The 11,462-nt window shown below is 38.7% G+C and overlaps 1 protein-coding gene across 1 annotated transcript; it reads left to right on the top strand.

The window, feature by feature from the left end:
* Positions 1-10,344: 10,344 nt before the first annotated feature.
* On the top strand, positions 10,345-11,234 carry LOC309492849 (NAD(P)(+)--arginine ADP-ribosyltransferase 1-like; the record flags this gene model as incomplete). Its single annotated transcript, XM_082161902.1, is given in 2 exon segments — positions 10,345-10,404; positions 10,406-11,234. Coding segments are annotated over 2 exon segments (492 nt in total), but the record flags the coding sequence as incomplete, so codon positions are not given.
* Positions 11,235-11,462: the final 228 nt, after the last annotated feature.

The raw sequence follows: 11,462 nt of genomic DNA, 5'->3' as shown, positions 1-11,462 counted from the left end.
AGCGGACTCGCCATGCTTAGAGTGAACCCTTGGTATTTCTAGCTGATATGATCCTAGTGATCTGAGTGATCTGTTGGGTTTATATTCAGTGAGCATATCTGCAATGTATTGAGGTCCTAGGCCATTGAATGATTTATATACCAGTAATAATACTTTAAAATCAATCCTAAATCTAACTGGGAGCCAGTGTAAAGACCTGAGGACTGGTGTGATGTGTTCAATATGTTCTGGTTCTGCTCAGAATCCTGGCGGCAGCGTTCTGTATGAGCTGACACTGTCTTATGGTGTTTTTGGGAAGGCCAGTGAGGAGTCCATTACAATAATCCACCCTGCTGGTGATGAAAGCATGCACACGTTTCTCTAAGTCTTGTCTGGAAACAAAGCATCTAATTCTTGCAATATTTTTCAGATGATAGTATGCTGATTTAGTTATTGCTTTGACATGACTACTGAAACTAAGCTCTGACTCTAGTGTCACACCAAGATTCCTGACTTGATGTTTAGTTGTTTGAAGGTATGCGTTCACCTTGAGAACTTCATCTTTGTTTCCAAATACAATGACTTCAGTTTTGTCTTTGTTTAACTGAAGAAAGTTTTGACACATCCAACTGTTGACTTCGTCAATGCATTGGCACAGGGAGTCAGTGGGGCTGTAGTCATTAGGCGATAGGGCTAAGTAGATCTGTGTGTCGTCTGCATAGCTGTGGTAAGCGATATGGTTCTTTCTCATTATTTGGCTCATTGGGAGCATATACAGGTTGAACAGGAGTGGCGCAAGAATTGAGCCTTGAGGGACTCCGCATGTCATGGATGTCCACTCAGACTTATGGTCTCCTATACTCACATAATAACCTCTCCCATCTAAGTATGACCTGAACCATTTCCCAGCAAACACATTTACGTTGTGGCAACGTCTCTAGCACGTTGCATTTCTGCTATGGAAACGTCGCTGTCTACGTGCTCACAACATAGTAACAACGTAGAATTGTAAGACGCGACAGGGCTGTAGCAACGTTGTTGCGCGACATTCAGCAACTTAGAGACGACGCTCTGACAATATTTTTATATGCTGCTATATCCCCCATTTAGCATTTTGTTAGATAATTATATACTTTTTTATCGTTTGTTGTTTATCTATATTATTATTTAATGGGGCTATCAACACCTGCAAGTGTACACTTTGAAGAGTAAAAATGACAGAAGGTTTCGTTAATTCAACTTTATTAAAACTGCATATGGTAATCAAATTGCACTTCCAAAAGTAATACATTTGTGAAAAAAAAAAAATGAAAAAAACGAATATACAAATTTATTTTAAGTATAATAAATAAAACATAAAATTGAACATTTAATGAACAAAACCAGGTCTGTATGGCAGACAGTAGCCGAAAGCCGGACGATAGAGGAGCAAAGAAACGAATGAGACTAAATAGCGGAAAAATCTAATGAAAAACTTAACAGTGCAAGCGAGGCTACATTAATCATATTAGAAATTAAAGTTGTAGGTTGTGTTTGATAGCTGAGGTAGGCTAAATTAAACGCAATACTCACGTATCCTTGCTCGATGAAGAACGAGACAACACAATGAGCCCAACAGGTGGTTGGAATTTAAAATGCTGATTTTCCCGCTTCAGGGCAGTGACGAGTAGGGGAGAGCGGGGCACAACCTAACGCTTTTTGACTTTCTCAGTTTATGTAAATCTACTTATGGTTCAGAGTATTTATTTTTTCCCACATTAATTTCCAACATGTCTAGTACAATTATGTGGTTTTGTTTTATTAATACAGTATATACTTTTTTCCTGACATACCCCGAAAGAATGGAAGTGAAATGTGACAACATGCCCCATAGGTGGGGTACATTGTAACATGTGTGGGGCACATTGTAACATAACATATGACAGCTTAAAATGTTATCTGATCTCATAAAAAATATATACAAAATAAACTAAAATATTTTCTAAATAAAATACAATTAAAAAACTTTTTCATATAAAATAATGGCAATTTTTAATAATTAAATATAAACTCATTTTTGAGTTTTGACTACGAACACATGAAAACACAGCTATACAACATAGTTCAAAACAAATAAATAATGAGTCATTTCTGAACATTGACTCTCAGTCTTTATTCACCTTTTTCTCACATTTTCTCAATAAAATTAATAAAAGTATAGAATATAATAGCATATTTCTAATAGGGGCACATTGTAACGCAGTGTTACAACATGCCCCCGCCTGCACAACTGGGGTTTAAACCCTGCTAGTGTCTTCTGCTAGTTAGCGAAGCATTAAAGAACTATCTCAACTGATAAATAACATCTTGGAGATTAAAATAATATCATATTTGTCTTATTTTAAATAAACACAAAAAATAGAGATGAAAAATTAACTTAAGTAAGAAATTTACTTTTGCTATGGTTTAATAAATGTCTATGGATATCTTCCAAAAAAAATTATAATTTTGGCGGAATTTTTTTTTTTATATAGTGTTGATATGGCAACTAGTAAATACACAAAGTTTCGTCATCCAAGTATGTGCGGAAGTATTTAAAACAAGCGTGTTACAACTAGCCCCGCGTTAGGTTGTGCCCCGCGCTCCCCTACATATGTAGTCCAGGGGTTGTCCAGACACCCTAGGCACGACCTTAAGCAATGGCCCTGAACGGTAGTTCAATGTCAACATTGTGACAACGCTGTAACAACCTTCACCACACAACGTAGTTATAGCAACCATTTGGCCATGTTGTTAAAACGTTGTTAGAAGGTTGGGTACGTTGCGCTAACGTTCTGTGTTTGCTGGGTTTAGGACTATCCCAGAAAGTCCCAGCCAGTTTTCCAACCTGTCAAGAAGTATGTTGTGATCGACAGTGTCAAATGCAGCACTGAGGTCGAGTAATACCAGCACTGATAATTTGCCTGAATCAGTATTTAACCCTCTGAGGTCGATAAACGCGCCGGCGCGTTTTGCTGGATTTTCTTCACATAGTAGCACAATAAACTTAAATTTAATTTATGGTCATACAGAAAAAAGATATATGAAAAAAGAATCTGTGATATTTCTACTTTTGTACGTGTCCACTTACAATCGAATCAAAACATTGTGCTTTTGTAAAATAAAGAAAATAAACAGGGTGTGCGTTCTGCCTCTCCGTCGCGGTGAACTTTCTTTTCTTGAGCACGTCTATAAACTGAAACAAAACTCAGCGAATACTTGTCACACATTTATGAGCCATATACCTTTATAAACATTTAAGTGTGTACTTTTAAATGATCGGATTCAAACTGAAAACAAATATTCTCTGTTTAAGTCATTTGTATAAAACCAACAAGATGTCCAGCTTCTCACGAGCTTGCTAATTATTTTTAATTTGACCACGCCCACACGCGCAAAAGAGATTCACATGCAAATCTCCACATGGAACGCGAACGCGCTCATTACCTCAACAACAAAGCACCAAAACACTTCACAAGTCTCTGCTTTTCGTCGAGTTTGAAAGACGCGCCGTGAGCTTACATTGGAATTACCTCAGAAGAAGAAGAACGCGATTTGAAGATAAGAAAGATGTAAGGTAAGAAATTCTTACATATTAGTTTGTTATTGTTGCATAAATTTCACATTGCAGTTGAACTGTTGCTAGATATATGGTGAATATTATAATATATGGACCCGTTTTTACTGTTACTGTGTTTGTGGATATCTGCTCAAACGTAGATATGTATATGGTAACCATAATCTTTCATATTTTGGAGCGAGCTCTGGTTTTGAATGTATCGCGATCGCGTTTGAAACGATCGCGTTTGAAAAGCAAAACGCTCCAAACATTAGGCTTCATGTTTTTACTATTATCTCATTTCATATCATCATAACGAATGGAAACATTTGAAGTAACATATGATAATCAATATATTTTTCTCTAGCGTAGTTGTTACTGAAATCTTTTGGATAGGGCTGGGAATCGATTAAAAAAAATTAACTAATTAATTGCACAATTTCTGTAATTAATTGCAATTAATTGCGCTTCCCCCAAGCTTGTAATCATTAACAACTGGAAATTAACAACAATTAAACAACACAGGAAAAAAAGGGAACAGAAAATAGCCCTATATTAAAATATTAAACATCAATATATCAATATATTATTCTTTTTCAATAATCAATCAACATAATCAATTTAACAGATTATTATTATTTTTTTTATTTTTTTTATTAATTATTAAAACAAAATATAGTCCTACAAAGCTATTATTACCAGAGCATGTGATCAGAGCAGGTCATTTTACCATTGTTGCCCAGCATGGCTATACCAGCTCAGCAAACAGAAGTCAACAGAGAAATTTCACGTTACTTGAATGGACTTTACTTTTCCAGTGCTTAGTACATGATTGAAGCCTTTGGGCCGTTAACGACAGAGCCGCCGACACACACACACACACATACACACACACACACACACACACACGGAACGGAGAGCTCGCCGCTGCTGGGCCATTAACGACAGAGCGAGCCGACACACACACACACAAACACACACACACACACGCACGCACGGAGCACAGAGGGCGCCGACCGACCGACACACACACACTCACGCGCGCATGCGCGCGGAGCACAGAGCGCGCCGACCGACCGACACACACACACACACACACACACACACACACTCACTCACTCACGCGCGCGCGCGCGCGGAGCACAGAGCGCGACGCACATACCGAGCGGAAAAGACCCGCTCATGAAAGCTGCCCGAGAATGAAACCTGACCGCCGAACATGGAGGGGCGGGACGGCATATTTCGGCCTTTTTAATAGCAGACGCAACAGGAAATCATTAAAACGAGGCAAAAAAAAAAAGTGCTGCGTCAGTTGCGTTATTTTTTTTTAACGCGTTAAACATTTCAAATTAATCGCAAAGATTAACGCGTTAATTCCCCCAGCCCTACTTTTGGAAGATTTATATGCTGCTATAGGTTATTGTTATTATTATTTTAGCACTGTGCATAGCCTATGCTTACAAGGCACAACAAACCTGGTGTTCATTATATTATATATTGTTGGAAACATTTGTGTGTGTGTGTATTCTGTGAATTTTAAAAAGCAATTTTAACCAGAAAAATCTAAAATTTATTCCCAATAAATTTTAGAACTATATTCCCTATAGTTTCTCTTGATATCAGTAAGTTCACTTTTTTTTTTTCTTTCAGGGCCCAGATGCCACTCCTGCTGACTTCAACATTCACATGAGTCTCTGTATATGAACATGGTAAAGTGAAAATCAAACACCTTGGAAATGAAAGGTATGTACAATGTTTTTAGGAATGGCACAAAGGTCTCTGTCTTTGGATCATTGTTTTCAATAGTGTGCTTTTTTGTCATTTGTTGTGTATCTTTGGATTATGTTGTGTTGTAAATAAATCCAAACAACCAAAAAGCCATTCTTTTTTAAATCTCCTCATTCTTTGTGCAAGGTTGCTCAGAATGACAGGGCCTGATAGCTCCTGATAGGGCCGTTAGGGAGTGTCTTTGTCTTTCTCAGGTGTGAAAAGCTTACATATTAATGAGATGTTCACGCCCCTTTCACGTAAAGCTTTCTCACACAAAACACGTCTTAGAATTTTTAAATCAATATATTGTCTTATCTGAATGAGCAGTCAGGGTGATTTTCACATAGTTTTAGAGCAAATATTCTAGGCTACGTGATACAATTTTCAAAAGTCTTGTGAAGAAATAATCAGTATGGGTTTCATGGCCTTATTTCAGTGACAATTTTTTTTTGTATTTTCACAAACCACGCATAAATGTCATTATCTCAAAACTACAACCTTTTTCATACATGCTGCTGATATATTATTGTAGCAGAGTTTGTGCTAAATACAGTGTAATAAGACTTTAGCCATGACAATGTCACAAGTAACAGAAATAACCAGAAATGTCAGAGCATGTCAGAACACCTCCAGGGCCAGAAAACAGCTCAGACCCCAGAGGGTTAAGCTAAAGGTAAGCAGGTCACTAAAAACAACTTACAATTTCACTCTGTATCACTCACTACGTGTAATCAATTTCCCTTCATTCATCTGTGTGTGTGTGTGTGTGTGTGTGTGTGTGTGTGTGTGTGTGTGTGTGTGTGTGTGTGTGCATGCAGTAGCGAGTTCTGAACAAAGAGTAGCGACGAATCCTCCAGTTACTTGCAACGCTCCGGTCTGCAACGCTCTGAAAGCTGCCAGTTCGCGGTGCATCATCTTGATAGCACATCTACTCTTTGTACTTCCGACTTTTCGGCTATTTTGTAGCTGGATATATATAATCTGCTGCGTCTAAATATGAATGGGGATATGGTTAGTGATAATGAGATGCTTGTTACAGTTGCAGAATCTTTGATTCTCTGCTTTGTTTTAATGCCGCTTGGCTCTCTTCAGTAGCTAACTCACTACCTCGCTCGCACTACCCCAGCTGACAGTTGTAAAGTAAAATTAAAACATACACAATATACACAGAAACACACAGATGAATGAAGGAAGATTGATTCATAGTTAGATACAGAGTGCACTGTAAAAAAAATTATTAAAAAAATAAATAAATTATTATTGTTGTTCTTATTATTATTTAGGGGGGCTTAGGAACATTTTAGGGTAGCTTCAGCACCCCTAAAATAGGCCTAACGACGTCCCTGCTTTTACTGCTGTAAAAGATCTGAATACTTGTTCAATGTTTACCTGCACTTCGCTGGAAACTGTTTTGGAAGCTGCTTTTTGAGAGATATTAGCCTACTTTCATCTTCTCAAAATAAAACATTACTAATATTATGTTTTGTTCCAGTTCAAGGCAGTTGTTATCAACAGGAGTCGTCTTTTTGGCTCTCTTTCGTCACAGAGTCTATCTTCGACAACCACCTTTTCCTTATTACAGGACACGAATTACATGTTTTACTGTATCTTACACCCACGTTTTCACTTCATCAATTGCTTCCTAAGTGTACTGTACCCAGACCATGTTGTCCCATTGACGGGTCTTTCTACTCGACTCCACAAGTTGCCAGAGATTATTTTATCTAACAGCTGTGTCTCCAGGTTTCTGCTTTGGTGGAAGATGGCAATGATGGTCGTTGTGGCAGCAGTGCTTCTCACTTACGGAGTCTCTACAGGAATGGCAATGGTAGGGTTGCTTCATTTTCACTGCTGTGCACTAACATCCGTAAGATGACCAGAAAACAAGATTAATGTTCTCAAAATGTCTATTATTTCTTTGAAGGAGGCAGGTGAATCTGGTGCTGTAGCTGGGGCTGTAGCTGGTGCTGGTGCTGGTGCTGGTGAAAACAGTGAGCTACCACTGGACATGGCTGAAGACTCTGTTGACGACAGCTACGTTGGGTGCGAAGAAGAAATGAAGAAGAAGGTACCAGAATACCTGGAGAATGAGAAGAACAACAACCGATACCTCACAGGGGCCTAGGACAGCTCAGAGAACAATGTTCACTCATCATTTTGGAAAAGGTTTTCCGTACTGACAAAAAAACAGATTGTAGCTAACTGTTGGCGTTTTCGTGTTTAAAGATTTCAACGCCGCAGTTCGAACCCAGGGACCTTGAGTACAACACCACAGTCAGGTATCACGCACTTCACTTTCTCCTGACTACTGCCATTCAAGCTCAAAGAGCCAAGGATAAAAAACAATGTCTCACTGGCTACCGTAGAGTCAACGTGTGCTTTAGCCAAGATGTTGAAAACACATCGATTCGCTTTGGCTCTTTCACCTCAGCCTCACAAGGTCAGTACAGCGACAAGTCATGCTTTGAGATTTTCACGTGCATGGGAGTAGATGTCTCCCTCTATTCTAAATTTAAGAACGAAAGAGAAGTGCTGATTCCTCCCTATGAGGTCTTTAAAGTCATAGAGATAAAGAAGAGGTTAAAGTCAGAGCTTCCATGTAAGGTGGTCTATAAAGTGAACAGTACAGAGAATTATGTTTCCAAGTTGAATTGTTCTCTTTTTACGAAGTAAACACTTTCACATGTTTTACATACAGTTAACAAAACATGTAGGCCTACAATTTAAGATGCACCATTTTAAATACTGCAAATGATCTTTAAATGAAGATTTAGTTTGTACATGGAGAGCAAATATGTCATGATCCTGGTTCTTGCTTTCTCTTTTCCTTTTCTTTGTCTCCCTCTGCTGGTTGTTTTACGCCCTGCCTTCTCTTTTCTTACACACTTACGCACACACCCATTATCTCCTCCTCTCATTACCATTAGCTGGCTCTCATCCACTTCTCATCACACCTGTTCTCTATCTTTCTCTTTTGTCTACGCTATATCTAGCTCTCTCTTTCGTGTCTGTGTTGTCGGATTATTGTTTGACCTTGATGCACGTCGAAGACTGCTACCGTTACTTCTCAGAAGTTTTTCCTTGTCTTGTATTGTCTTGTCTTGTCTTGTCTTGTCCTGTCTTGTCCTGATTGTCTATTGAGCCATAGTTACCTGCTTCAGTGTTTTACCACTTCTGTGTTGTATCCAGTTGCCTCCGTGGAGTGTAGCAGAGGGTTCCACTTCTCACCTGTTTCCCAGTCCACGCTGCTCAAGAGCCGTCCGGATCTACGGCTGATATCATCTATTTCTGTTATATTGAAAGAGCAGCGAAGTACTCCTCGGTTACCTTATGTGAAGAGATTTTTCTGTTATTCAGCCTGAACGGCGTTGCCTAATTTTCTCATTAAAAGACTGTACCTGCTCTCATCTCTGGACCCCTCTGTTTCTTGACAAAATAGTTTAAGATACTGCGCGCAAAAATAAATGAACTCATATGAAAGACTCTGAGTATAAAAAGACAGATGGAGCCGGAGCCAGAACACATGACATTTAAACACTAAAACATATTTGATATTTAACTGCACTTTTCTGGAAACTGCATTTAAAACAACTTTAAATAGGCATTAGTGAGGTTATCATTTGATGTGTTCAGGTCAAGCTTTTCTCAACAGGAGGAGACGTCTTGTCTCTCTTACATGGAGCGCTGCAAATTTGCTTTGAATGTAAATGTGATTTGAATGAGTACGCTAAGCTTGCAGAACTGTGAAGATAAGACCTCATGGTCACTGTCATGAACCAGCTCAAAGATCTGACAACACAAAGGAAACCACACATAATTAAGAATTGGTGCAGCTTAAGAGTCCATCTTAACTGGTAAAAATGACAATATACTCAAAAGACCAGCTCATTTTAAACATCCAAAAGCGTCCATTCCTTTTCTACACCCACTATTGTCTCACAGATTAACTAAAGACAAAGAACATGTTATTTTCATGTGTGATGTGTTAAAGATGTGAGCGGTGGATGAACAGACAGATGAACTCAGACTGAGCAGCCGAGGTCTGTGGTGTGAGGAAGTTGCTCCATAAGTGACACCCAACAGAACATCAAATGTGTATTATTCCTGTTGTGGGGACAAACATTAGTTAACAGTCACATTGTGGGGACTTACCTTTCTTTTGGGAAAATGCAAAATGCAAGTGTGTTAGAATCAAAATTTCCTATGAAATTACAACTGTTTTAGTTTGTTCAAACAGCCTCCCATGAAAATGAACGTGTACAGTACTGGAATAACCAGATCATAGAAGGTGATACATCATGGATTCCCCTCGAAGACGTCTAAAGGAGCCATTGGACCAGGATTGCTGAGTCGACAAGAATTCAGTCCCTCCCCCTGCATGCTCGCCCATAAAAACTCTGGGAAAGCCTTTGATTCCTCGACGCAATTTTGCAGACTGCTTGACACTCTGTTAAACTGCCTCCTTCTACTTGCAAGATAATAAATAAAATAACATAGATAAACCCAGTGTGTCAGACAATCTTATTTTCCAGCTTCATCACTGAACACCGAAGAGATTTTCCACAACAGTCTTCAGGTTTCTGCTTTGGTGGAAGATGGCAATGATGGTCGTTGTGGCAGCAGTGCTTCTCACTTACGGAGTCTCTACAGGAATTGCAATGGTAGGGTTGCTTCATTGTTACTGCTGTGCACCAACATCCGTAAGATGACCAGAAAACAAGATTAATGTTCTCAAAATGTCTATTATTTCTTTGAAGGAGGCAGGTAAATCTGGTGCTGTAGCTGGGGGAAACAGTGTGCTTCCACTGGACATGGCTGAAAACTCTGTTGACGACATGTACAAAGGGTGCGAAGAAGAAATGAAGAAGAAGGTAACAGAATACCTGGAGAATGAGAAGAACACACCCGGAAAATTCAAAGAGGTCTGGAAGAGCTCAGAGGAATATGTCATCAAAAAATTTAATGGGAAAACCAAATCACTAGGAAAAGAACAGCTTGCAGCTATTACTTATTACACCTCTGGCAAAGACAATGCGTATCTTGATTTCAACGATAAACTTCGAACCCATGGGACCTCAGTATGAGACCACATTCGGGTATCACGCACTTCATTTTTTCCTGACTACTGCCATTCAAGCTGTAAGAGCCAACCAGGAAAAAGAATCTCTCACTGTCTACCGTAGAGTCGACAGTTACTTTAGCCAAGATGTTAAAAACACAAAGTTTCGCTTTGGCTCTTTCACCTCAGCCTCCCTGGGTTATTACGGCAAGATATCGTTCGGAGAGAAGTCATGCTTTGAGATTGTCACGTGCATGGGAGTAGATGTCTCCATCTATTCTAAATCTGGGGATGCAGAAAGAGAAGTGCTGATTCCTCCCTATGAGGTCTTTAAAGTCGTAGGGATAAAGAAGAGGTCAGAGCAGCCAGGTCTTCCATGTGATGTGGAATATAAAGTGGAGAGTACAGGGCCTCCTGTTTCCAATTTGAATTGTGCTCTTATTACGAAGTAAACACTTTCACATGTTTTACATACAGTTAACAAAACGTGTACAATTTAAGATGCACCATTTACTGCAAATGATCTTTAATCAAGATTAATGTGAATGTGGATGTATTTGTTAACAATGACATTTGTCAACAAACTCAAATTGAGGTGTAGATTTTCTACTGTGCAACAAGTGTTTAAGAGAAATAAACACTAGCTGCATAAAAATCAACCCTTACAGTTGTGTCATTGTTAAACTGGATCTGAATTAAAATGTTTAAATTAATAACAAGAATTTAAATGTTGTAATACATTGTATTATTGCCCATTTCATCTGTATTTAAATTGGATGCATAACCTGTACTATATACAACGTTACTGTATGAAAACTGTCTTCAAAAATAATTAAACACGCTCGTGTTTCACAAGCTCTGAGTTCATCAAAAAGTTCACATGTTGACGAGTCTCCTGTCACAAAGCTTGATTGTGTCCAATAAGATTTCTGAGAGGACTGTCTATATGTTTGAATGGTCTTTAAAGCTTTTATGTTGTAGAAAGTCCTCTTTACAAATCGATGATATTTAGTTTTGTACATGGAGAGCAAATAGTTTAAGATACTGCGCGCAAAAATAAATGAACTCATGAAAGAC

This window comes from Leuciscus leuciscus (genome assembly GCF_965113295.1).
Source record: "Leuciscus leuciscus genome assembly, chromosome: 1".
Lineage (NCBI taxonomy): Eukaryota > Metazoa > Chordata > Actinopteri > Cypriniformes > Leuciscidae > Leuciscus > Leuciscus leuciscus.
This window is presented reverse-complemented; position numbering and strand designations above follow the sequence as displayed.